Consider the following 26,862-nt stretch of genomic DNA (forward strand, 5'->3'; position numbering starts at 1 on the left):
CACCCCCCCCATAACACCCCTGTCTGGCTGGCTGGGCCCTCAACACATGATTTAGATAAAGTCACAAATGTAGGTTCATCTGCTGATTGATGAATATTACTGGAGTTGTAAACTATCCATCATTCTGTATAAGTTTGCTCTTGCCTTACTGATCAGCAACAACAACAAAAAAAGAGTCTAGGCCAGAATTTAAATAAACACATTTATAAGGTCAGGGTTTATGTATTCAGCTTGTAAAGCCTCCTATTTATAAAGTGTTGTTAGCATTGCTGACATATAACATCGCCCACAAATCACATTGGAAAATAGCTGAGTTAACGTTACCTGATTCAGGCCTTGACAGAATGAAAGAATTAATGTGAACAAAGTATATACCAGAATAAAACCAAATTATTTCAGATATATATAATATTTTTTTTATTTTTTATTTTTTTTTACCCATATTTATTATCAGTTACTGTGAGTTTTGAACGGAGGCAAACAATTACGTAATAAGTAACACATTGAGGGGCGGTTACCTTGGAAACTATCCTGCGTTTTCCAAACTGGGAAGCGACCAATGGCGGGATTCGGCTCATACTATTATTTGCAGTATTGGGGGTGTTCACACGGTGTGCAGACACTCAAACCCGCGTTCTTGTCCTGATTTTATTTTATTTTGTTAATTTTTTGGAAATAACATATTTATAAAAAATAAGCATATATTTGTGTTATTCGTACAATTCACATGTTATCGCTGACGACTTTTTTGTTCTATCTTAAAAAACAATGACGTTGCACCCTCATATTTTATGGTTTGATAATGGTATATTCCCCGCAGAAATTCAATTCGCTATCAGTGTTCATGAAAATGTAGCTACTCTCACTTTTTGTCTCAAAGACATTTCAGCTATTAACTAAAATCTGGTGTGAATTTGACCTGTTTGAGGTCTACTTCGGAAACGCTGCAGTGTCGCTTCTGAGGTGAGTGCTAACTTTAAACGAACGAATGAATGAATTATACACAAGACTGAATGACAACTTATGCTAGTCAAAAGATTATTGCGTATGGGATATCCGATCGACAGCTTCAGAAGCAATTGTAACGCTGAAAACACATTCTAACGGTCTTTAATGGATTATTCACACAATGTTGACAAAGTGCTAAAGTAAACGTGACGCTCGCAAACAGTCATCGCTCACAGTTTGTCGTTTAAAATTATTTTGAGCACATTCAGTATGTGTTTTTATATCGGCGTATGATCATGTTGTTCTAGCGGTTCGTTTGAACCGGTTCACAATTTGAATGAATGATTCGTTCAGTGATTGGCGTAAAGTCTTTTTCAGCGAAGTGATATGAATGAATTTTAATATTGTTTAACGTAAATGCAGGTGATATTTGTGTTCTTGAAGATATGAACTGAGATATATGAGTACAATTTATGAGATCGTTATGGCAGTTTGTGACCGCGTGATGACGTTAATAAAAGAAGCCCCGTTTCTTTTCCTTTGAAATGAACTGTCGAAAGAACCGATTCATGGCAAGGAGTCAGTCCTCTCTATCCCTAATTAACTATGGGTGATGAGCACTTTTACTGCAGGATGTCAGTGTTGCATCCGAACAAGGCGTTGAAAATGAATGTTCAGTCTTGTTAAAAGTGGAGCCCAGGGCGAGTTCTGGAGTGAAGAGTGAAGGTTTACCACACACATTCTCGTGAGTGATTTAACTTTGACTGCAGCACTGACTGAAGTAACAAAATAGCTGCACACAAGTAAGTGACAGGTGCTTCCTATCTTTTTCACGTTACTGTTTTTGTGTGTTGTTGTAGCACTATTTTTGTATTTAAGTGACGGCTGTGGGTGGATAGAGCATATTTTGTTAATAAGGAAACTTGACCCAGAGGCCACAGGAACTTGAACCGTTCATCTACGTTTCAGGAAGTTTCCCTTGTTATTGAATTTCAGACTCATTGAGAGGGTTTTTTTTTTGGATGATCCAGGAAAAGTAAAGTTATTTCTCCTCTTTTATTATACAAATATATGTACTATAATATTTTTTTAATATACAGGCCTATACACATCAGTGTGATGATTTTTTGTTTATATGGATAAGTTGGTCCTCCTGACTGCTTCCTTGACATTCTTCTGCACAACTGCTGACTTTTGTGTGGTTCGGTACTAGATTGTGTATTATGATAAGGCCTTGTTTGGAAGAATGTGCTTGTACGCACGTCTGCATATATTTAGTCACCAAGCCAAATTAAACAGATCATATTATATAAGAAGACAGACTGGCATTGTTTTGGCATTGTAATGTACACAAATAGGCTACTATTCTTCATGTTGTTCTGACCTGATTCCACTGCAAAGGAAATTGAAAAGGGATTAGTTTACGCTCAGACAGAGTATGTTTTTATTATTTCCTGTTAGTTGATAGCCTGGGCATTATCATTTTGTGTCTGTCTAAATAGTGAATTGAATCATGTTGACCTTTTTGTACACGATAAGCCCTAAAGCATATAAACAAACATGAATTGCTATTCTGTCATCATGTCTATGTATTCTTTCACTAGTAGTGCCCCTTTTCTTTGTGGTGTTATGAAGCCCTACCCCTGAAAAACAACCCCACACCATAATCCCACCAAACTTTACACTTGGCACAATGCAGTCAGGCAAGTACCCAGACTCGTCCATCGAGTATCACAGAAAAGTGTGATACGTCACTGGAGAGAGCACGTCTCCACTGCTCTAGAGTCCAGTGGCGGTGTGCTTTACACCACTGCATCTGACACTTTGCATTGCATTTGGTGATGCCTGTTCACACCGGGACGATTTTCGCGCGCTTTTATCGCCAACGTTTAACGCCTCATGACTAAACAAAGAGCACCAATGTGAGTGTGCACACCGACGCGCAAAACGGCAGCCGTTTAAACTGGCCGACCAATGAGAACGGCGCTTTTGTTCACGTGCCTGGAGCTGCTAAAATTTTATAATAAAACACGACTTGGTGGTGCTCAAGCTCAAAACTGGTCTTGCCGAGCACACACTGCTTTTTAAAAAAAAAAACATATTGATAAGCGCGCACTATTCGTACAGGCCTCAAAGGGATAGTTTACCCAATAATGAAAATTCTGTCATCATTTACTCACCCTGAAGTTGTTCAAAACCTGTATGAGTTTCTTTGTTCTGCTGAACACAAAAGAAGATATTTTGAAGAATGTTTGTAACCAAGCAGAGAGAATAACCATTGACTACCTTAGTATATTGTTCCCTACTATGGTAGTCAAAGGTTGCTCTACCTGCTTTGTTTCAAACATTCTTCAAAATATCTTCTTTTGTGTGTTATGGGCTATAAACATTATATGAAAGGAAAAAATGTGTAACAGGATAAAAGTTTATAGTTTTGGTTTGATATCTAGCGATCAAAATAGAGCAAATCACCTTTTTGAAAGTGTTTTGACACTTTCAAAAGTGTTAAAAAAATGTTTTTTTTGAATACAAACAAGTCATTGCTTATTACGCCACTAAGTGGTGACAAGAGACTGTGTAAAAAAGTTTGTCGTCATTGAATCATTCATTCAAGAGATTCACAAATGCTGATTCATCAAATAATGAAACAAGTCTTGATGAATGAGACATGACTCCTTCATTCAAAATATTTTTTCACAAAGGTATAAATATTAACAAAAGTAATTAAAGTAGACTATGGGTAATGTTACTTAACCAATTTGAAGCAGTTGTTGAATTTTTTTTTTTATAGCTAACTTAACTAACGAGAAACAGAGAGCAGCTTGAATGTTCCCCGTTGAGAGCTGCGGCCACCAGGCCACCAGGACTTGTACAGTTTTATAAAAGCTATTTATTATTTGTCGTAAAGTGTAAGAATCACCTCAGAAAAATAAATTATTCTGTCAGGCGCAGTTGAAGCCTCGGACAAACGCTGTCAAGATGAGATGGTGTAGCCAGGCTATGTCTGTGTCATTATTCCAACATCATGTTCATAACATGTTACGAAATAAAAAGTTTAATACCTTAGAAAAATGAACTTTCCTCTCTTGTCAACATTAGCCTGGTGTGAGCGCGGCGCGCGCTCTTCAGTTGAGGAGGCGCGCGCTGTATATCACCTCACAGAAAGACGTGCATTCAAAGTAATCGGATCAGATCGTTTACATGGAGGAATTTTTCGCTTGATCGGTTCATGAAAAGGTTTATCCCACCCCTCTCTAACCGATTACAATTTAATTTGGTTTGGCCATTTTTATTCCGATTGAGGTGTTTATATGGAGTATTTTTATTCGGATTGGACTTTTAAACCGATTACAGTGCTCCATGTAAACGCACCTACTGACAGCTGTCATTGTAAGACTGTTAGCAACTCCGTTTGTTTGTCCGAGTTAGCAACAGTAACTAAGGGGGGCGGGGCTTACCGATAGGTCAATTGTGCGCTAGACGCAGCGGAATGCAAAAGGAAGTATATGAGCTCCCCTTATGTGGCAAATTGTCCACTCATTAGTTAAGTATTAGTGCTGATGTCAGTTCTGAAACCATCCTCAGTAGTGTTGGGAAATGTGGGATCTGTCTGAATGTCATAAAACAGGAGAAGTCCATGACTTAATAGTCTCCTCTATCTCTTCTGGTTGTGCTTTGTGAGTTTCCAGGATGACTGCTGCTTAGGAGTTTAGTCAGCGGTGAGTAGTAGAGGTCTATCAGCAGAGATAGAGAGCGGGGGGCACTGTTAAGTAAAGATAAGTATGTATGTAGTTTGTGTATTCTCCGTCTCTGGCAGAGCAAAGTCTGTTTTTTTCAAACCACACACACACACACACACACACACACACACACACACACACACACACACACACACATCCTCAACCCCAGACTAGCCACTAGGTCCTAAGCCAGTTAGTTTGCAAACCATGTGAAGCACCACAGTCTCTTCCTCAGTGATAGTTGACAGTCTGACTGCCTCAAGGCTCCTGCGAATAAAAAATATGATCATATGCTCAGTAGAGTTGAGAGGATTAGAGAGAGCATCTGAGAGATTTTGGGTTTTCTTAGTGATCTCATTAAATTTCCTAAAACCCTAAAATGTTTCAAAGAATGAACAACTCTTGGCGATATTCTGTTTAAATTGCAGAATATTTTTGTGTCAATGTATAAACAAGAGGTTGAGTTGATTTCTCAATAGCTGATGGGTTGTTACCAGGATATAAACACACAATAGCCACTGCAGTGCAGAATATGATGTTGACTGTGACACTGTTCCCTTTGACCCACATAATGTTTCATGTGCTTTGCTCAATCTGTAGCCTAATTGAGCTAGAATGGTTTTGTACTCATTTTATAGGCTTTCCATAGAATATCTTGAACCATGTTCCATGTCCCTATATTTTCTTTCCTCTCCAATAAGCAAAAATGATTTTTGAAACTTATGCCTGTGATTCATTGCTTTCCGAGTCTTTTTGACCACAGACCTGTATTAAGTTTATTATGGACTTCAGAAATGGTTGCTAATCAACAAATGTTTGTATATTTTAAAGGGTATAACACACAGTTTCTGCCAGTCTCATGTTAATCTTGAGTACTATAGATTAGTATTGCATCCTTCATATCTCCAAAGAGTCTAGTTTTAGTTTTATCATATTTATAAAAGACAGATACACTGTGCCGGTTCTTTCCGGAAAAAGCCGAGCTCATGGAGGCGTGCAGTGGGCGGAGCTAAAGAGACACGAGCGCACACACACACACACACTACATCATAGCATTATCCCTGGAACACTTTCTGTTCACTACACGTTTGTGTTGTTTACATTATATGCACTTACATATATTGATTGCCAACAAAACAGAGACATTTGATGCAGTTTCACTTACCGCCTGCGGTTTCGACTCATGGGGTCTTTTATCGCTGGGATCGCTCCATCTTTCAGTTTTAAAAGATTTGCAAATCCAGCGTCGCACTGGGCCTTGTTTATAAAACATTCGTCACTGAAATGCACAAACAAACACACTTGCACAACTCCGTTGCTGCTCCGAAAAAAAAAGTTAAAGGGTTAGTTCTCCCAAAAATGAAAATTCTGTCATTAATGACTTACCCTCATGTCGTTCGACACCCGTAAGACATCTTCGGAACATAAATGAAGATATTTTAGTTGAAATCCGATCGCTCAGAAAGGCCTCCATTGGCACAATGCACGGTTCACTCTCAAGACCCATAAAAGGTACTAAAGACGTCGTTACAAAGTCCATCTCACTACAGTGGTTCTACATTAACATTATAAAGTGACGAGAATAGTTTTTGTGTGCAAAAAAACCCTAAATAACGACTTGTATCATGATGACCGATTTCAAAACAAGGCATCATGAAGCTTCGAAGCGTTATGAATCAGTGAGTCGATTCAGCGGTTTGAATCGCCAAAGTCAACTGATTTCAGCAGTTTGGCGGTTTGACACACGATCCGAATCATGATTCGACTCACTGATTCATAACGCTTTGAAGCTTCATGATGCATTATTTTGAAATCGGTCATCACTTTATAAGTCGTTATTTAGGTTTTTTTTGCGCAAAAAAACTATTCTCGTCGCTTTATAAAGTTAATGTAGAACCACTGTAGTGAGATGGACTTTTTAACACCGTCTTTAGTACCTTTTAAGGGTCTTGAGAGTGAACCGTGCATTGTGCCAATGGAGGCCTTTCTGAGGGATCGGATTTCAACTAAAATATCTTCATTTGTGTTCCGAAGATGAACGGAGGTCTTACGGGTGTCGAACAACATGAGGGTAAGTAATTAATGACAGAATTTTCATTTTTGGGTGAACTAACCCTTTAACGCTGCGTTATTTGGGAAGCTGAACAAGGTTATCTTTCCCTCACAACCAAAAACACACTTCTTTAGTGACATTGTTGATTTCGAGGTCTAAAAACAAAATGACAGCGCTGATGACGGCTTTTGTAACCTGAACAAAGCTTGTTGATGGACGTGCTCTTGCACTCGCTCTAGTCTCATCCGGGAGAAGTGCCCATACAAGGATTTCTGCCCTTTGTGATGTCATACAGGGCCATACTCAAAAAAATTCCAGAAACTTATATGAATCCTGAAGGAGTGTATTTGGAACAGAAATACTCCATCATACGTCAAACTCGTTTGTTGAATCTTTGGCCATGTTTAGCATGAGAATCCAACATAAATCCATATTGTCTATTCTTGTTGACTTTTATAATAAATTGCTTGTGCTTTCTCATTTGTAAATCAGTTTGAATAAAAGCATACACTAAATTAATAAATATTTTATTTAGAGAAAAACATCCTGACAGCATTGAAATTACAGAAGTATGAAATTCTGTAATGCTCCACAAATATGATCAACCATACAAATAGTTTAAAAAACAGTCTATTTTTATTTTTATCTCTGGATGATGCTTTTGACCCATAAGAAGTTTGACACATCAACTGCCCGCATGCGTTTACTGCTTCCTCAAGTTTGGACTTCAGAACTTGACCAAGCTTTTCCCTTTTCCTCGCACACTCTTCTAAATCTCCAGTTTTTTTCTCTTAGGAATGCGAGTTGGCTCTTTCCAGCCTCTCCCTAAAAACTGCCCTCCCAAGATAAACAGTGCTAGTCCAGCCAGCCCTCCGCCCTTCCCAGAGGGCTGTGTTTCCCTGCAGCACGTGAGAGAGTGGATCTGGCCTCCTCCCCTGTATGGCACTGCAACTGAGAGTTCACTAACCCCTGGTCTCCCTCTCTCTATCCATTGATTGGCTCAGGTGCTCTTGTTTTTGCGTAACCTCCAAATCTACGGTATTGACTTGGATGGCCTGTATAGCAAACAGTTGAAGCTTTTCTCAATGTGTGCTTGTGTTGAAGCAGGTGCTATTTTAGACAGGCCTTTCAGTGCCGCCCACTTATAACCAGGCCTACACGAAATTCAGCAGAAAACTCTCCATATTTCTGCATAATTGGAAACTATAGATGCATCACCCTTCAGTTCTGCAGAATTTCATGCATAAAATGACACATATTCCATCAAGACCTGCTTTTTTAAATGCCGCTTTTGAATTCAGAGGGAATTGGACTGGTATCTGTTTCTATTCTAGCCTCTGATAAAGAATGTAACCCACATGCAAATTTGAACCGCTTATTCAAATGCAGCTAAGTATGTAAACAGCTTGTTATGGTAGGTGACCTCACTTTGGTTTTGAGCCATTTTCATCACTGTTTTTGATTAATAAGTTGATCAGGCATGTTTATGTGCACATGTGCGTGTTCACAGAGGGGTGTGTGTGTATTTGTGACGATTTAGTGGTGTGAAAGCCCGTTTGGACATGTCTGCGTGTAATAGGAGTTGTAAAAGGAGATGTTCGTATTTGACCCTTTGAGTGTGTGTGTGTGTGTGTGTGTGTGTGTCTCGCTCAGAGCCTACAGCATGGTCTATGATCTTCAGAATGAAAGATGGGCAGCAGTAGTAATCCTGCACTGCTTCATAATCCTCTCTTTCAAAGACACTGGCATTCTTCACCCAAACAGATCAGTGTTGACAGCATTACCAATGTGGCACACAGGGCAGCCAGGCTCTTAAACATTAGCGTTGATCCTGCAGCATCAATGTAAACACTTCAGGAACTTGGGCAGGGATGAAGTTACGACATAAGGTGAAAGATCAGAGGTCTTCATATTTGCAAAGAGTTTGAAGATGTTTATAAATTTGATGAAAGGCATATGAACTCAATGGTCAGTTACACTTGATGATGGTTATGAAAGTGCTGCATTCAAACTATAATTACATGATAACATGATCAACTAGTGTAGCTTATGTAAAAAATTCAAAAGGATTTTGAGACCAGAGGTGTTTTAATTCATGTTAATGTGGAGGACTCAAAATAAATCAAAGTATTGGTTAATTAAAATGGTTCGATGTGTTTTAGTGCATTTGGGTTCTTTATCCATTTTAATAAAAAATGTTGTCTAGTTTTATGTATTTTCCATTGATGATAACAGAGACCGAAACTAGGACTGCAGATAGACAAACTGTAAACAAAACAGCGCTTGCTTACCATTTTGAATATCAATCATGCTGATCACTTTCTTCATTCCAGACGGTTCATGTTGTTATGAAAATATTTGCACATTGGAATGCTCAGGTAAGATGATGTAAAATAAATTATAACAGCCTTAGTAGATCTTTCATAAATCATAAGATCATATGTTATTATTATCAATGTTGAAATTCATTGTTTTAGCTGCTTAATTTTTTATTTTATTTTAATACATTTTTTGGAAATCATGATACACTGGCATTCAAAAGTTTGAGGCGAGTAAGATTTATAAAAAAAAAAAAAATTAATACTTTTATTTAGCAAAAGGCACATTAAAATGATAAAAAAAGATCGTAAAGACGTTTATGAAATGAATCAGTATTACAAAAAAGTTTTATAATAATTTATTTATAATAAATGCTGTTCTTTGAAATTTCTATTCAAAGAATCCTGAAAATATACACACAAATATTAAGCAGCACAACATTATTTAACATTTATTTTTAACAATAATAAATGTTTCTTTAGCACCAAATCTGCATATTAGAATTATTTCTGAAGGATCATGTGACACTAAAGACTAGGGCTGCCCTTGCTTAAAGATTTTTCTTGTCGACCATTTTAGCCATTAGTTGACTAATCGCACATTTATATTAATAAGCCATAAATCATAATAATGAGCCTTTAATTGCCTATATATAAAATACATAGCCTAATCCGCGCTCAAACGCATGCATAAAGCTCGCCACAGGTAGCGCACCGGCAAAGATAATAATTATGAATGTGACGTTTTCAGCAGAGATTGTCGACGTTGCTGACTCTCATCTCTGCAGTATTACATAATCTCATTTCAGGATTACATAAATTGGTTAATTTAAAAGTAGACATTTCAATCTTTCTAAAGATAGGCTATATTTCTCATGTCTGTGAGGCAAATATATATGCTGAGTTTTGGTTTAATTTTGTTTCTTGCTCAAGTTCACTGAGACGGCAGATCAAGTGCATCCTGATTTTCCCCCCCATTATTTTACAAAAACACAGAAATTAAAGTAGGCCTTTTACAGTTTGCATTACTCCTGTATGACCAATGAATGCAAGTGATCGTGCCGGCTTCTGTATGTCATGCAGTAAGCGCGCTTTCTACACACACACTACACAAGTAGTTGCTACTACCTGCATGTTTCAAGTGATAAGCCATATTTGAGGTCAATGAATGATGGGTTAATGTTTGGATTTCCTACCGTTAACGATCTGTCCATCACAGGCTGCGTGATTTTTCCACTTCCTGTGGAGTTTTTTTTTCTGCGACCTAACGACTAATAACATTTTGGTCGACCAAGCCTCTTTTAGTTAACTAACGGTTAAAGCTGCACTATGTAACTTTTCCACTAGAGATCGCCTGTTCAAAACAAAGGTGTAGTTTGATGGCGCCATGTTTGAGCGCAGAATCTTGGGACATGTGGTCTTCACCTCACAGCCGGTGGAAAAGAATCGGGATAGGACTCGTGATAGAAATCATGTTGATGGATGTGATTATTAACGTTACTGTAGTATGAAGCCCTACTAAAGACTAAAGTAATGGCTGCTAAAACTTCAGTTTTGCCATCACATGCATGAATTACACTTTGATAATATATTACAACAGAAACCAGTTATTTAAATTGTAATATATTTCAAAATATTGCTGTTTTTACTTTATTTTTATCAAATAAATGCAGCCACGGTGAGATTAAGAAACTACTTTTAAAAAAAAGTTTCCAAACTATTGACCGGTACTATGTGTATGTATTGCAATTTAAATTTATTATAAATTGTATAATGTATGTAGTGAAAATAATGGCAGGGCAAGTGTTGCCCCGATTGGGCAAGCAGAATTTTTTTTTGTTGCTTATCATTGTCTCTATCACACTATCACTGTGTTTTCAGTAAATGTAGTCATTGTTTATAGACAGTAAAATGTTGTAACATCTTTATTTAGCCTACTTTATTTTCATATGCCAGTCGCAAATGTGACGCCACTCAATGTGCAGATACGCTTCAGATACCTATATAGACGGTGTTTTCACACACTGCCTATTAATCATTTTAAAATATTTGATCTAATAAATTATACACAATAATTAATCGTCATTCTTTCATTAACACTTTTGGTAGCATCTGCTCGATTCACTTCCCTCAAAACAGACCGAGCGACAGCCATTCCCATAGAGATCTGTTACCATAGCCACAGGCACACATTCTGTGGGTATTGTGTTTATGGTGGGACTCAGGTATGCCCCCTTGGCATGAGGGTGTGGGTTTCAAAGGCAGCCAAATGGAGAGGAATTGGGTAAGAATACACACCTGGACTTGACTGAATGAATAGACCCAAAGAGGAGCTATTATGGTCAGACTTGTTATTTGTTGTGCATCTGGATGGCAGATGTTATCAGGAGAACATTCACTTTCACACAATGGTGGTCTGCCAAACCTGACTTCATTCAACCACTCCTTAAATAATCCGGTTAATCATACTTAAAATGGAGAGGTGGAGTCTCCAAAGTGAGTTTGAGGTGCACACTGACGTGTCAGTGAAAATAAAGTGTTGTTTCACAACTTTCTTTCTTTCCTGTCCCTCTGAGTTGGATACAGTCCACTCCCTGCTCTTATAGGATTTTATGGGATGAACTTGTTTTTTTGAGGGCGATGCTCAACCCAGACTCATATTTTGACAGCCGAGAAACCACAAATTCTTCTTAGCGTTCTGCTTCCAAGAACAGAAATAGTCATAATAGATGATTGCCTCCAGTCTTTCTCAGGTAATTCCTTTTGAGACCTTCCCGAAATTGTCCAACTGAATGACGGGATATCCTTATGGCAACCACTGCTTGTCTTTCTGTCTTCTTCAGCGCACTGTTTACTTTGAAGAAGCCGACGGACACTCTTATATCACTTCCTCTCGTAGTCTAGGTGGAATGTGGGAAAAGATTATTGAGAGGTGTTTTGGGAAATGACTGCCTCAAATATCCAGGAGGTGAACTCCAATCGGAAGCAAAAGCTCTAATCGGAAACCACTCGAGACCAAGAATAGGCAAAGGATTTGTGGTGGTAATATGGTGGAAACACTGTGGTGCATGAATGAATTCATTTGGTCATGTGTCCGTAGGAAATTGTTGTTCTTCCTGCTTGTATTTCTTCAGCCTTGCTCTTCCTAAAAGAGTTGGCTGGGAGGCGCTATAGGGAAGAGGGAGGAGGAGAAGTATTTGAGTTGCCATCTCAGTCGCGCTCACACACACACACACACAGACTCGCACACGCATGCACTGGAGCGCTGACTCTCTGCAGAGCTCCGTACTTCAAAAGGCTCTACAGCTTGAGAGCTTCATCCTGCTCTCGGAGAACACTTGTCCTGGTAAGTTTAACAACCCGTAACAGAGATGGTCCAATCATTTATATACTAGTGGATTTGTCAAATTCTTACTGAAGTTTGTGTTGTTGACTATGTGAGATATCTGTTGAACTCTGGCTTTGTATCAGTTGTTTGTTTGCTTTTTTATCATCAATTGTATTTGCAATAACAGTGAAACTCGTGTCATGTCCTCTCATTTCATCATTCATTTATGAAGGATGTGAGTCTCTAATGAGTCTAATTTAAGCGTGTCGGGACTGGACTGATTACCTAGTAGGACGTAATGGTTGTTTATATGGGATCAGTAAGAATCGTGTGAGTGTAGGGTGATTGAGTTCAGGTTTTAGGCAAATAAAATACAGATAAACTCCAGGTATTTGTCCATCTCATTAGGGCTTTTATTATATTTGTAAAACAGTGGAAACTGTTGCTTTGCATTTATGAGCTCAGTTGCTAGATTACTTTGGTTTTTGTGGGTGCTACATTTTGTTTTGTGCCATTGTTAAGACTGCACCTATATTAAAATTCTGGCGGATATTTATTTATTAAGCTGATAATTATTTAAATGTTCTGGCTGATTATTGGATAATACTAAAAGTTAGATTTTTAACTATTTTACTATTTATTTATACTTTATACCATTTTGTCTAAATAAATACAAAATTAAATGCATTTTAAATACTAAAAGTGAATTTAGGAAGCACAACGTTATTATTTTCATGTTATTGCTAATAACCATTAAATGGCTGATATTAAAAGTCACTAAATATGAATAGTTTTAAATGCTACAAGTGAATTTAGGCATCACACTATAATGTATAAAAAAATGGACATTCGTTTGCTCAAGATTACAATAACCAGAGTTATTAAAATATTAGTGCTTTTAAAGATGAACTTTAAGTGAGCTTGATTGACACCAAATTGTAATCTAAAAATTAATTAAAAATCCAACATTGAACAATACTGATGAATAATAAACGTGTATAGATATATTGTGCATCCCTGAGATGGATGGTGTCAAAACAATAGTGACTGTGAAATGAGGAACTGAGTCAGTACATGTAATAACAACAACAACTATGAGGTATTTCTGTGCTATATTGTGTGTTGTATATTCATGTAGGAAAATATCTATTTCTCCCTCTCTGAGATCCATTAACATTCCTAGCTTAGTTGTTGGGTTAATAGGTGACCTCTGCTTATGTATGTTTAGAGGCTGTGTTTGTGTTGTGCTCTAGTTTTTACTAGTTGTTTGTTGTTCTTTTGTTCGTGTGTGTGTGTGTGTGTGTGTGTGTGTGTGTGTGTGTGTGTGTGTGTGTGTGACTGTGAGAAAGCGGATTTGGTAGCTGCGATGGAAGAAGGTAAAAACAACACTCTGGACTGAGGCTTAAACCATCTAATCTTTGTGATTACACACTCTGTCCACACGTATATGCTTTTGTGTGTCTGTTTGCATGCTTGTCTTTGGCAGACACCTAGCAGGCTGTATTTCTCTGCAGTTATGAGTGTGTATGTGTATTTGGCATTTAAATGTGTGAGTGACATTTCTTTGTCAGGCCTGTGGCAGGCCAAAGGGTCAGGGTCCATTTAAAGGACCTGGGGGTCATGGATTCCTGAGATGAGTCTGACATGGACAAGGTTGCCATGGTTGTAATTAGGGGATGATCAGGCCATTTTGCTTGATCAATATGACAGCAAGTTGCATCTCTCTTTTCACCGCTGACAGCGCTGTGAGGATGTTGCCAAGGCGATTGATCAGCAGGACTGGTTTGAGAGTTTAATGTGACCTCGATACCACAGTGTTCTTCCTCAAATGTGCAGCTGGTACTGCAGAGCTTCATCCGGTGGAAACGGTAAATCACTAATAATCTTGTAAGTGACAGATCACCCATGCCTCTGGGGTCAGATACATCTGTGCTGATCTGCTGAGTGTCTAGATCTGCTGTGACGTTTAACCATGATCTGAAAACTCCAGGGATCTGATTTGATCTAATCTGGTTTTCTTCGATTTGAAGTTTTAAAGTGATGGACGAAGGGAAATGTGGAGAATTTATGGCAACAGTGAGGATGGCCATGACGGACAGATGGACTTTTTGCTCTCATCTGATTATCTTATTATAGTTCATGGAGGAATAGACCGATCACATTCTCTGCTTGTTTCCTCTCTAACATGTGACAAATAACCATTATTATGTGACACTACTTTTGTAAGTTTTTCTACTAATGTAATGATACATTTTTGTCTTCACTTATTCACCCTCATGTTGTTCCGAACCTTTTTTCTTCTTTTGAACAGACAGTTTATGGTAGCCATTGATTTACATAGTAGGGGAAAAAATACTATGCAAGTCAATGGTTACCTCAACTGTCTGGTTACCAACATTCTTCAAAATATCTTATTTTGTGTTCAACAGAAGAATACAGGTTTGGGACAACATGAGGGTGAGTAAGTGATGACAAATGTTTAATTTTTTTGGAGAACTATCCCCTTTAATAACCTTATGTTCGGCTGTTATAAGATTATCCATACTGGATTTCAGAATGTCTCTCCAATTTTTATTTTTATATTTTTTATACCCTTTTAGGCATAAAATCTTTATCCCAAAATTATATAAATATTATAGAAAAATTATATAAGATGTATAAAATATTTGATTAATAAATACAATTATTCATCATCATAATTAAAATCATTTATAAATGAAAGATTATTAGGGCTGCAACAATGAATTGATAATAAAATAATGTGCTTGTTTTTCTTTTAATATAATTTTTAATATGGTGATTTTTAAACTGCCGTTCTGCTTCATAGCTGCTGACAAAAAAAAAAAAACTTTCACATAATGTATAACAGCCTACATGGATACTTTCACTATATTTGTTTTCATAACCTTCACATTTTTCTAGAGGACAATACTTGAATAGTATGTTTTTGTAAAATAAAATAAATGTTTTATCTGATTAACCAAAGAAATACTTGACCAATTTATTGATTACCAAAATAATTGTTAGGTATTTCAATTTTTATATTAATTATAAATAATTCTAAAAATGCTATAATCATTATTTGAAAACAACAGAATTGTTATGCATCGGTTTAGTTGGGTAAACTGTGTGGCACTAAGGGCAACTGTTGCATCTCTTTAGGGATCCACATATTGGCTGTAATAATAAATGTGAGATGAATGATGATATTATCCTGAGGGCTCATTCAGACGTTCAATGTTAGTTGTATCCTGGTTTAGCTGTGGGACGTTTAGTACAATACCAGGCTCTGTCTAATGATGTTGTGTTGAGAGGTCATCCTGGCCTGCTGTGGACGGAGGGGAAACAGCTGTGCTGTGGGGTGCCACACATTGAGAAGAGAAGGCTGTTTAAAACCCTTTATAACCGGCTGTCCCTCGCCGATAGAGCTTTGTGGTGGTTATGGATGGAGGCAGTGTGAAAGGTTATCAAGCTAAAGGCTTGAATCCTCTGGGGCGTCTTTATCGCGGTCGCTGAGGTGAGTTGAGTGAGAGGTGTGACTCTGTCAATGCAGTAAAAGCCGACTGAGAAAACCCTTGGGAATGATGCTAGTTAACTTGTACTTACACCTAACACTTACAGTGTGGTGCAAGAGGTCAAATCTTTAAGTGAGCGGGCCCACAAACGAGGTTCATCTGTCGGACACATCCAAACAAAGCTGTTACATCTGAAACAAGCCGTTTTCAATAAATCAATTGAGAACTGTCACATAAAAGCGCTAGAAATATATAACTACTGTTTGCCGAATATGGGGGGCGCGTCCACAATTCATCTTATCTGACTCTCCTTGTCCGATTCCTCATTTGGTGGCATGCAGAAAATGACTCTGCAGAGGTAATATGCTCTTTACTACACAGTGTTGTGATGGTCTCTACCTGGGTTGTATTTACACATTCCTGTCTTTTTTTTTCCTTACACAACTTCCGCTCATGTCTGCAGGATGGCTCATGTTCCCAGTTTAGAGGGATTCCTGAATTCTGTCATGACTCATTATGACGTCAGATCTTCTGCGTTCAATCCTTTCGGAATACCTGAGAAGATTCACAGGAACTTCCTGACACGTTAAATGATGAAAAGCATGTAGTCTGCAGAACAGGAATGTAACTGTAACTTTGCACAGATGACTCAGCCTCAGAGTGAATCCCTCCAGGCTGCTTGAAGCGGGAAATGTTGGTTTTGATCTGGTTAGAGCTGTCAGTCTCCAGTCACAAAGGCCTCACATAGACAATCTGACATCCAAGAGCTTGGAAAGGCAATTCATTTTGTGTGTTCTTCATTAAAAATGGAAAAGACCTCTACTTCGAATGACCACTCTGTTGCAAAGCTATCTTTGCGAGTCTGACAGCTGTCAATCAATCCGTCACTGCGGGTCTCAGGTGCACGCCCCCCGCTCAGCCCTGCCCTAGGTTCGTCCCCTCTGTCTCCGCTGGGCTCTGCCCACTTTTCCAGCATTTTTCAAATATTGCCAGTGGGTGGAATTAGGCTGACCTGGGGTTGAGTTACCCTTTAAGTCATCAAGTGGCCTGGTTAAAAGTTTGAGGACTCATTATTGTGGGCCCTGGCCTCCTGGTTGAGAACCAGATTGCTTTAGTGCAGTAATACTCATAATTACAGTTAGGGGCCGTTTCAAAATGCTTAAATACAAGTTACATTTTGGCACATAACACATGTGCTATAGACATGAATGATGCCACAAATTGTATAGTTTGTTGAGAAAAGATGTGATGTCATGTTTCTAGCCAAAGTATATCTAAGGACCAGAATCATAGAGACTGGGTTTTTTGATTTGAGCCAGTAAGCTACCTAGCCACCCAGAACACCCTAGCAACAGACAAAAAAAAACTTTGAACACCGTAGCAACACCTTGACATTGTGGTGATGAGATTTTCTTTGGTAAGCAACACTCGCGTTATCTTAAGGAAACTTAATTTCTTTTGTCTTTTTGTATTCGATCTGTTTTTCAACTGAAAACTGTTTATCAACTATCTCACTCTTTTTATCTTTTTCAGATATCTATCCTGACCCACATCTCTCTTTCTCTCCCTCACTTTCTCCCTTTCATTTTCTCTTCCTTGCTCTTTTTTCCCCCTCACGTGTATCTCTCATGTCAGGCCTCTTGTCGCAGCAGTAATTGATAGATATTCTTAAAGTAGCAGATCCCTTTCAGTCGCGCAGAATTCCCCTCTAATTACATTGCAGAGTTTCTTTCAGCCAAAATTAGTACAGTCATTTTTTACTTTGTCCCTGCAGCTGTAGACCGCCGCGCTCGACCGGCCCTCACCCAGTTCGCCAATGGTTTTTAGGATTAGCTTATTTGCATCACATTTTCCTCCATGTAGTGTACTATCATTAAATCATTAAACACTAATAAAATGAACATTGGAAATTATACATCCATTCGGTTTTAAAAACACCCACAAAAACATCGCTGTTAGATGCCATGCTCAAGCCATTAGCAAACATTTTCCAGTCACGTTTTTTGCGGCCCAACCAACAGGCCAGTATACCACTAAACGCTGTGGGGAACATTACATCAGCTCTCAGAAATCAAGACCAGATCTTTATTTTGTGCTCAGAAAGGTTTGCTTTGGAGATGCCTGTGTGTTTCTGTGGTTGTGGCAGTCTGCCGTGGGTGTGTGTGGCTCTAAGTGTGTGTATTCCTGGTTCTCCCCACGTCTTCTTCGGTGTTCCGGGTCCAGTTGGCTCAGCGCTGAAATGCTTCTGTTATCTCAATCAGTTCACACCACGCTTGTGCACAAAGCTGTGGGCTGTTCGTGCCACACTCGCCCCTGTGGTCCTCACATTCCACCGTGTGTCTGCTTCTGTTTGAGGATATTATTTTACATGAAGTAGTAGAAGTAGTAGAAGTAAACACTTTAATGGTTTTTGGGATCACTGTGTCCTGTAAGATGAGCGTTATTTCCACTCCTGTTGGACCGAGTATGTCATTGCTGTAAACATTGGTTCTCAGCTGGTGGGCTGCAACCCAAAATTAGGAACCAAACTCCGCTTATTACCGTCTGCACAGGAGAACTGTATTTTTTACTCATTCAATGATATTATCTGCCCATATTAGAGATAGTAAAATGGTTTGTATTTGTTCATTTTGGATATTTAATTGCATGTTAATGTCCCCTGTTTACTTAGGCAAGCCCTCTTGATTTAATAACACTGCTAAATATAATCTTTAGCAAATCTCAAAATATAAAGACCCATTTTTCATATAAAGTTCATATATGATGCCTGAATTTTGAAATTTGCAGCATTTAAAAAGACTTTTAGCGTATTTGTTTTAACAAAATAGTATAGACTTTTAAAATCAGCCAATTATGTTATCAGCCATACAAAGAAAATACTGGTATCTATGATAATAATATTTTTTATTATTAAATAGTTTGCTGTTTGTGTCTCACTGATGCCTGAGGCAGTTAAATATTTTGGAGAGAGGGCTCTGATGACTTAACAAGCCTAGAATTTCTGTTAGCTCTCATTGTATCCATATTTGTCCCTCTAAGCCCTCATGCTTGTGGTCTATAGGGATACACTAAAATGAAAATTGTGGGCTGAAACCAAAAATTCAGGATTTGTGAATTTTGACTTTGGCCTTGGTCGAAAACTGAAAATGTTTTTTTTAAATGATTTATTTCCTCTTTTTTTTAAATTAGCTATAAATTATTGTAATAATATTAAACTTTTAATGAAATTCAATCATTTTAACAATCCTGAATTTAAAAAATACAAGCCAATAAAATAACCATACTTTTATTGAAAGTAACATACTAGAATTGGACAGAAAATGTATTAAATATCAATATATTATTCTTTATTCAATTCAGTGAACGAGAGGGTAGCGTTATTTTACCAGTGTTGCCCAGCAGGGCTATACCATACCATGTTACAGCACATTAGGGCTATTGCAAATAGAAACAAGTATACTACATAGAAATTTCCTGTCGACTTGTTATTTGGCGGACTTTGTTTTTCCAAGGAGCACGAGTGGTACATGAGTGGAGCATTCACATGGGCCGTGAGCAACTGAGCGGAGATCACATGTATAGAGTGGAATATTGAGCGATGCGTCACACCGCGCAATGATAACGGTTAGAGCGTGTCTAAAACTGAGTGATGAACACTGAGGGGTGGCATATATTTTCGGCTGTTTTTCTCTTTTGGCCAAAAAAAAAGCCTTTTTTGGCGGGTGAAATTTTGGTGTATCCCTAGTGGTCTATGGTCCCTGTCTGTGGAAGAGCTTTACTCCATGTTGGTGCCTGGTAAAGGCCAGTGTAGCACTGGGGAATACAGAGATGTGAAGGGGAAGGAATGATGAATCATTTTGGCTTTTGGACACTAGAGCTGCCTCACCCCTAGCAGCATGGCAGGGTCCTGAGCAACTGTGCTTTCTATTAAAAGCCTGGCCATTGAGAGACAGCTGTGTGTGTTTGTGTGTGTGTGTGTATGTGGATCATCATCTAAATGCACCACAGAATTTGACCTGGATAAGCATTTATTCCATTACTCTGTCCATAAGCCTCTTATAAGACACAATAATAGATAGAGGCATGCCAAGCATTTCCATAGTAATAGAAACACCACTACACAAGACATTTCTCAATCCAGTGCTAACCTACTTTTAACTTACCTGTCACTCTGTTTCAGTCTCGTAGTCACGTATGAGTCACACATCTGAATGCTTCAAAAACCAGAATGGAATCATTAGTGGCAACAGTAATAGTTTTTAATCTTGTATCCAAAGCAAATCACCCTGCAGGGTCATTTCGACGTGGACCCCTTCACAAAATTTAGCTTAGGGCCTCCAGAAGTGTAGGCACTGGCTATAGGTAAATAACTAGAAGAATAACAAAGTGCTGTAAACGGTAAAACTACTTGTGCTACAAACCTGTGTGTAATTTGGTAGGAAATACCAGTTTACAATATACAACAAAAAAATAAATGGAAGCGAATGACACCGAAAGACCGACAGAACCATTGGGTGTGTTCGTTTTGAAGCGGTACTGCGCAGACCGATCGGTGTACATCAAAGTGCAGCAAGAGCAATTGGAAAGCATACAGAGCCATCTATTCTCTAATCGCTCTCGCGGTACTTTGATGTGAAACACCTATCAGTGTTCAAGTCAAACACACCTATTACATTTATAAATGGCCGTGCCTTTAATATTTTACACTATTAAAAATAAGATGGATACAAACATTAAAATTGCAATTAAGGCAAAACCTTTTATTATAATAATGTTATAATTATAACTTTATGGCATTATGACATTGTTTCTACTTCAATCGTTTTCGGAGAATAAACATTTAAACGGTGGCTGTCATAACTTGTTTTCATAATGGATTTATTCAAACATAGATTATATTTTTACATAACCTGTTTCTCATCCTTTTAATGAATATATAATATAGTGCATATATTTATCAAAATTCACCTCTCTAGTTAGTTTTTATTGTTGCTGATATGGCATTAAATCATAAATAAATAAATACATTTTTAGTTAGTTTTTAAACTAACAAGTTATGGTCATTGAACCGCTTCACTTGAACTGTGGCAGCAACCCTGATCTGTCATGACACATGACACACAAAAATTGGCAAGACTTTGTTTCTTATGAAAAGTAAGAGCACAAAGATTATTGCGAATTAATGAATGGGAGGCACGCTGAAATTAATGTTTAGTTTATGCATTAACTGAAAACAGCATAGACTAAAAGATCGATTATTGGGATTTAAGAATCAAAATATGGTTCATCAAAATGAGAAAAAACTGAAATCAATATTTTTAACCCATCCCTAATAATTAGCATAACATTAAGTTAAAATGAATTACCTCTTGAAACCTGTTTTACTTGCATAACGTGGTTCGGTTTCATCCATGGGGAATGGATTGGATTGTGAAAAGAGGGCGTTCCAGACCAAAATCGAGTCAAAACGATTGTGAAATTGTTAAAACTAGTTATATGTGATTATCCATTAGCCGGTGTAGCCTAAGTGATGGCAGCAGAAAAGGAAAGTCGTTCCAGAGGAAGAGCAAGCTACTACATTTTGACAATTTACAAAGCCACACAATTTTAATATCAGGACAAGCATGCACTAAGGAACATGCATTAAGAAAGTAAATGGGGTCAACTTTGATTTCATGGCGGAAATAATGGCAGTGCAAGCCGAGGAGCTCATTTAAGCAATTGAGCTATTTATTGTTCAGTCTTTTGGGCAAATGTCAGTAAGGTTATTAAAAGTTTTCTCTAAAGGCAATTCACTCTGTTCTGTAATTAGAGTATAAGACTATATTTAGGTTTCCAAGTGAACTGTTGCTTGGTAAGAGAATTTGTCTATCTTTCTATTGTACCGAGTCTTTTCTATCTTATTAGTGGAAGAAAGGGAGGGGGAGCGTAACGAAGATGAGGGCCCAGACACAAAGTCATGCTATAAAAAGATTAATTAAAAATGTGTATTTGAATATAATGATGATGATGGCGAGAAATGGCAAGGAACAAGCCTCTCAGCGCTCTTGATGATGTAATCCAAACCTTTAATGCAGTAACAAAAAGGAGAATAGGGAAGGGAAAAATTGCCTTCACTCCCCTGACACTAAGGATCAAGAGAATATGAAAGCATCATAAATTGTGAAGACAGAGAGAGTGATAGAAGAGTCTAAATTTGAGCCAGAACAGATTTGAGAGCAGCTCTGAAGGTAAGAGGGTTTTACTGTAAAGCTGTGTGGATGCTCATGAGTGTTTCAGACAGATTTTAATGAGCCTTGGCTTAGATCTGGTCTGAGACCCGAGTATAAAACATGATAATCTGCCTATAATGAACTCTAAAGACACTACACAAAGTGCCTTTGTGCACTCATGAACACTGAACAAGAGGACATTTAAATATTTTCATAAAACGCCACTGTTTGATGTAATTAAATGTAAAAGATTGCAGCTGTTCTTTAGCTCTGCTCTTTTCTTTTTTTTCTTTTCAAAGAATCACATTTGAATGAGAATTCAGTAGGAGTGTTTGTTGTGAGTGGGGGGAAGGGTGCAATTGGTCAGAGTTTCAACCCTCGGCCAATCAGAGAGCATCTGCTGGCTTACTCCTTTCTCCTCCTCTTGTGCTTACAACACTTTTCTCTTTCCTGATTGGCTGCTCACACATGCAGCATCTGGAGGCTTTAAGAGTGTAGTGGGAGGGGCCAGACAGTGCATTAAAACCCAACGTCTGCCCCCGTTCGCACTAGAGTACTCCAGTATCTGTTATGTGTGGAGCAGAGGGAGTGAAAGGAGGTCCTCTCTTTGCCTACTCATGTCTGACAGCATCTTTTTCTCTCTCTCTCCTTCCTCCAGGAAAAAGAGTGCAGGATTACAAGAAAAAGAGTTTCTGGTTTTCAAGGAGCGTTTTACAAGTCTGAGACATCTGGAGATTGAAAGGAAAGGACCCAGCCACCGTGTTTCAGCAGAAATATTCTGCTAACCTTTCAGCTGCGGAGAGCTCACTTCAGGATCTGCCCCGTCCTGGTGGGTCACTCAGCCGGACTGATGTGGAATGTGACCCTTTATGACCCCATCCCACGGGCCTCTATTCAATGAGCCGGACTCGAGAGAGAGAGCAGATAATAGAGGCAAGAGACCGGCACACAAAAAAGAGTGAAGTAACAGCAGCAGGAGTGTTCAGACTGGTAAGAAAGTTAAAGGGGGCCTTTAAGGTGGGGAAAAAAGAGCTTCAAATACAAAGGAGGAGGAATAAAGAGACCTGTGACTACAAAAGTCTTTCTTGAGACATTTTTGATCGCAAAGAAAACTTGACCCTTAGTCTTTATTTCACCTCTAAATTTAATCCCACTGCTACCCATCATGCCAGTGGAGACCCTCCGTCCTACAGATGGCCGTCTTAATGGGGGTCCCTTCACCTCTGCCATGCCTTTCCGCATCCTCAATAAAGGCCCCGGCTACTTCCGCAGAGCGCCTGAGACAGGAACACGGAAGCTGAGTGCAGTCGAGCGCCTGGAAGCGGACAAGGCCAAGTACGTAAAGAGTCAGCAAGTGGCACTCACTAAGCAAGAACCTGTGAAGCCTCCAATCATCCGCAAACCGCTGTTATCACCAAGCATGATGATGCAATGCAGAATAAACACTCCACCCGCGAGGAAGATTACCCGGCGGCTACTTGAGGCAGAGAATGGACCGGACCATGGCATAAGCAGAGGACCACAACTCAACCTGGAAGTACTGAATAATCTAATCAATGTCTGCGATGGGCCGCTTGCATCCTCCCCTACCCCTTCCTCTCCTTCTCCCTCAGGCTCATCTCCCTCTTCTGGGGTTCACAGTGTTGGTAGTGGACAATCTGCAGAACCTCAGCACTGTGTCAACTTCAAAGCACACCTTGCCTCAACGCCCAACTCCTCTCGCACCTCCTCTCCTCTAAACAATCAATCCTCACCTGCGGAGCCCAGCCGAAGGCCACCTCCGGTCCCAGCCAGAGCTCCCAGATTGGTACCACAGGGAAGTTACGGACCACCCAACTCTGTAACTGTGCGCCGGGTAGATGTGCGACCGCAGGCAGAGAGCAGAAAACCTCAGAGATTGCCTCTACAACCCAAACCTAGACAAACCCAAGTTGCTCAACCACAGAAAGCCCAGCCACAGGCGCCTCCCACACCTCTTGCTCAGCAGCAACCTTCAGCAGCACAACATCCATCCCCCTGCATACCCTCCAGCCCGCTGTTTCTGCGCCCGGGCATCCTACCCCCAGCTTCCCCTGCTTTCACTCGCCTTTCTTCAGCCAGCTCTCGGGGGTCACGTCCCGGTTCAAGCCGGAAGCACCCCTCCCTCCATCGGTCAAAATCAGACTTGAGCGACCGCTACTCCCGGGCCACAGCTGACCTGGAGCGTTTCTTCAACTACTGTGGGCTGGACCCAGATGAGGTGGAAGGAATGGGTGGCGTGGAGCGTTTCGCCCGGGCCAATTCGGACATTGTTTCAGTCTCCAAGCTCCATAGCGTCAGTACGTCTAGCTCAGAGCGCGGGGATGGACGGCGAGGGGAAGCGGAAGATGAGGACGACGATGGGCCCATCAAGCCCGGTGATCGGGTTCCTTACGGCATCTCGGTCATTGAGAGGAATGCACGCGTCATTAAGTGGCTCTACGGTATCCGACAAGCACGGGATGCCTCACAAAACATCTCCAATGTCTAGAAGCTTCTCTCTGGCTGTCCAGACATAGACAATATAAGTGGAACTTGCTGTAGCATTCAGTTGATGTCTGTCACACACCTAATATTTATTGCGGTCTTGTTTGAAGGCTCTGACAAATGTTTGTCATGTTTGTATTTGCCTTACTAAAAGGATAATGTTAATGATGTTCGTCACACAGAATTTACATGGACATCCTGTTGTTTTTCGAGCGTCTGATGTTCTGCAAAAATTACGTTCCTCCAGATGTGGAATACTACAGACTCTCAACACTGTGACTTTGATACATTTTGATTCAAGCAATAAGACTAATGCTAAAGGCACTAAAAGTGATTGAATGGATGATGATGAAGGCAGCAGTCGATCTGCTGTGCTGGTGCTGTTCAGGTACAAAGTCTCTATTAAACAGCAATGCTGTGGGACCCATGGCCTAAGCTAATTACTCTAGGAACCATTGTGTTTATAGTATTGGAAATGAAGCAGGTACTTTCTAGTTTTAGAGATCTTTGTATTGAATTGAAGAATGATTGAAGCTGTTTAGGATGCTTGTGTTTATGAGGTCGTCATTTGGTGTCGGTTGTAGTAAGACCTCAGGGACATGTTTAATAAGCCACACCTAGAACAGACACCGCACCAGTACACGCATATAGAAACTGAGATGCACACACAAACCCCTGCTCACTGTTCACACCCTTTTGCTCCATAGGTGTCAAATTCACAAATGCGTCAGATGTTTGGTGTAGATGTTTTTGAAGGCAAGACTATGATACTGTGAAGAATTCAGAGCTTTCACAGAGGCTCTGCTCCTCTGCAAACATGGCTTTTAGACTGTTATTGCTAAATATACGTTTGGACGTTCAAAATATAAGCATGTGAGAGCCTCTTGTCAGCATGCACATGTGGATGTACAGCTGTATTATGTGGCAAAGCACAGTTGCACGATGTGCACTCCTCAAACATGCATTCCAAAACACATTCCATTCAGTTTATATAGGATTTGTTTGGGTTTTGTTTGTGACCGTTCCTTCTGCCTGTTTTGGAGAGGTTATGTTATAGACCGGTGAGGTGTGAGAGCTGACAGAACTGAGAGAGAGTGTTTGGCTCGATACTCTCAGGGGAATCAAAGCTTTTATATCTGTTCACTGCAGAGTTTTCGCACGTGTAGTGAAAAGGAAATGCCTTACAAAGAGAGAAAAAAAGTTATTTTGATGGAAGTTGGTTGAATATGTGCACATAGGCAAGACATTCACTTTTGTTTGGGAGTTTTTAAGAGAAAGTTTTGCTTTATTAAAAGCACAATAATCAAGATTGTTTTTTACTTGACTGTGCAATCTAAATATAGCCATAAATGCATGAAAAGGTAAACGCAAAACATTTGAATACATTGAAATGCATTGCTCTGCAGCACATTCAGAAAGAATAACACACAAAGGTACAAACACTCTAACGGTTCAGCGCAGTACTTATTGAAGGAAGAACATGGTGGATCTGCTCATTCTCTGAAGTTTACCGTTGACTCGGAAAGAGTCGAATGCAAAATCGGTCTTTTGAAAATGTCAATAAAATGATGTTTTTGAAAACAAGTTGTGATTTTTCGTTATTTCCTGTATGATTCATTTGAGTAGTTTAACTTAATCTTGATCTACTGGAGAATAATCCAGGGTGCAGCACTGTTGAAAGCCACTTTACGCGAAGGACCGAAGTTGGAAGACGTCATTCTGAGTATGTAGTGCTGAATATAAAGCTGGCATATAAAACCCAACATGAGGCAGGATCCAAAGTAACCAGATGTTCCTATTCAAACATCTTGACACAGCTGTGAATGTGGGTTTTATGAAAGCCTGAAACAATAAAAGTAAAAAAAAGTCCAAAAAAAAAAAAAACCTTTTGTGTTCCACGAAAGAAAGAGGCAACATGAGGGTGTGTAAATGACAGGCTCTTGATTTTTGGGTGAACTATCTCTTTGTCTCTGTCTCTGCTTTCAAATGTATTATATATTGTAAAATACTGTGCCCTGAGGTCGAGTCTGTGGCTCGGTCACAGAAGCAGCCTGTTGCCCCAGTCACATGTGAATTATGTCCAACCTTGAGAAGACAAGCAAAGAATTACGGCCAGGGAGAGCGGGGGATGTGACCATGTAAGAAGATGAAGAGGGCAGAGGTGTGATTAACAGCATCTTCTGCAGGCCAATTAGTTTTTATTGAAGAACCTCCCATTTTAATCCAAGAAAATGAAACCGGTG

General features: G+C 39.3%; 1 protein-coding gene across 2 annotated transcripts; it reads left to right on the forward strand.

Moving 5' to 3' along the window:
* The first annotated feature begins 885 nt into the window (after positions 1–885).
* On the forward strand, positions 886–26,464 carry LOC307117524 (protein FAM110A). 2 transcript variants are annotated; one of them, XM_079802417.1, is made up of 2 exons: positions 886–963; positions 22,773–26,458. In XM_079802417.1, exon 2 carries the CDS (start codon positions 23,280–23,282, stop codon positions 24,621–24,623), a length of 1,344 nt encoding a protein of 447 aa, XP_079658543.1. In that variant the 5' UTR covers positions 886–963; positions 22,773–23,279; the 3' UTR covers positions 24,624–26,458. The 2 variants fall into 2 exon arrangements, with proteins under 2 accessions (XP_079658543.1, XP_079658542.1); XM_079802416.1 differs by lacking the exon at positions 886–963 and adding an exon at positions 12,272–12,405 and having other exon boundaries at positions 22,773–26,464.
* The last annotated feature ends 398 nt before the right edge of the window (positions 26,465–26,862 follow it).

This window comes from Gobio gobio (assembly GCF_949357685.1).
Source record: "Gobio gobio genome assembly, chromosome: 21".
Taxonomy (NCBI): domain Eukaryota; kingdom Metazoa; phylum Chordata; class Actinopteri; order Cypriniformes; family Gobionidae; genus Gobio; species Gobio gobio.

Excerpts from the sequence above, each read along its gene's own strand:
- LOC307117524 (XM_079802417.1), top strand. The coding sequence starts at position 23,280 with ATGCCAGTGGAGACCCTCCGTCCTACAGATGGCCGTCTTAATGGGGGT.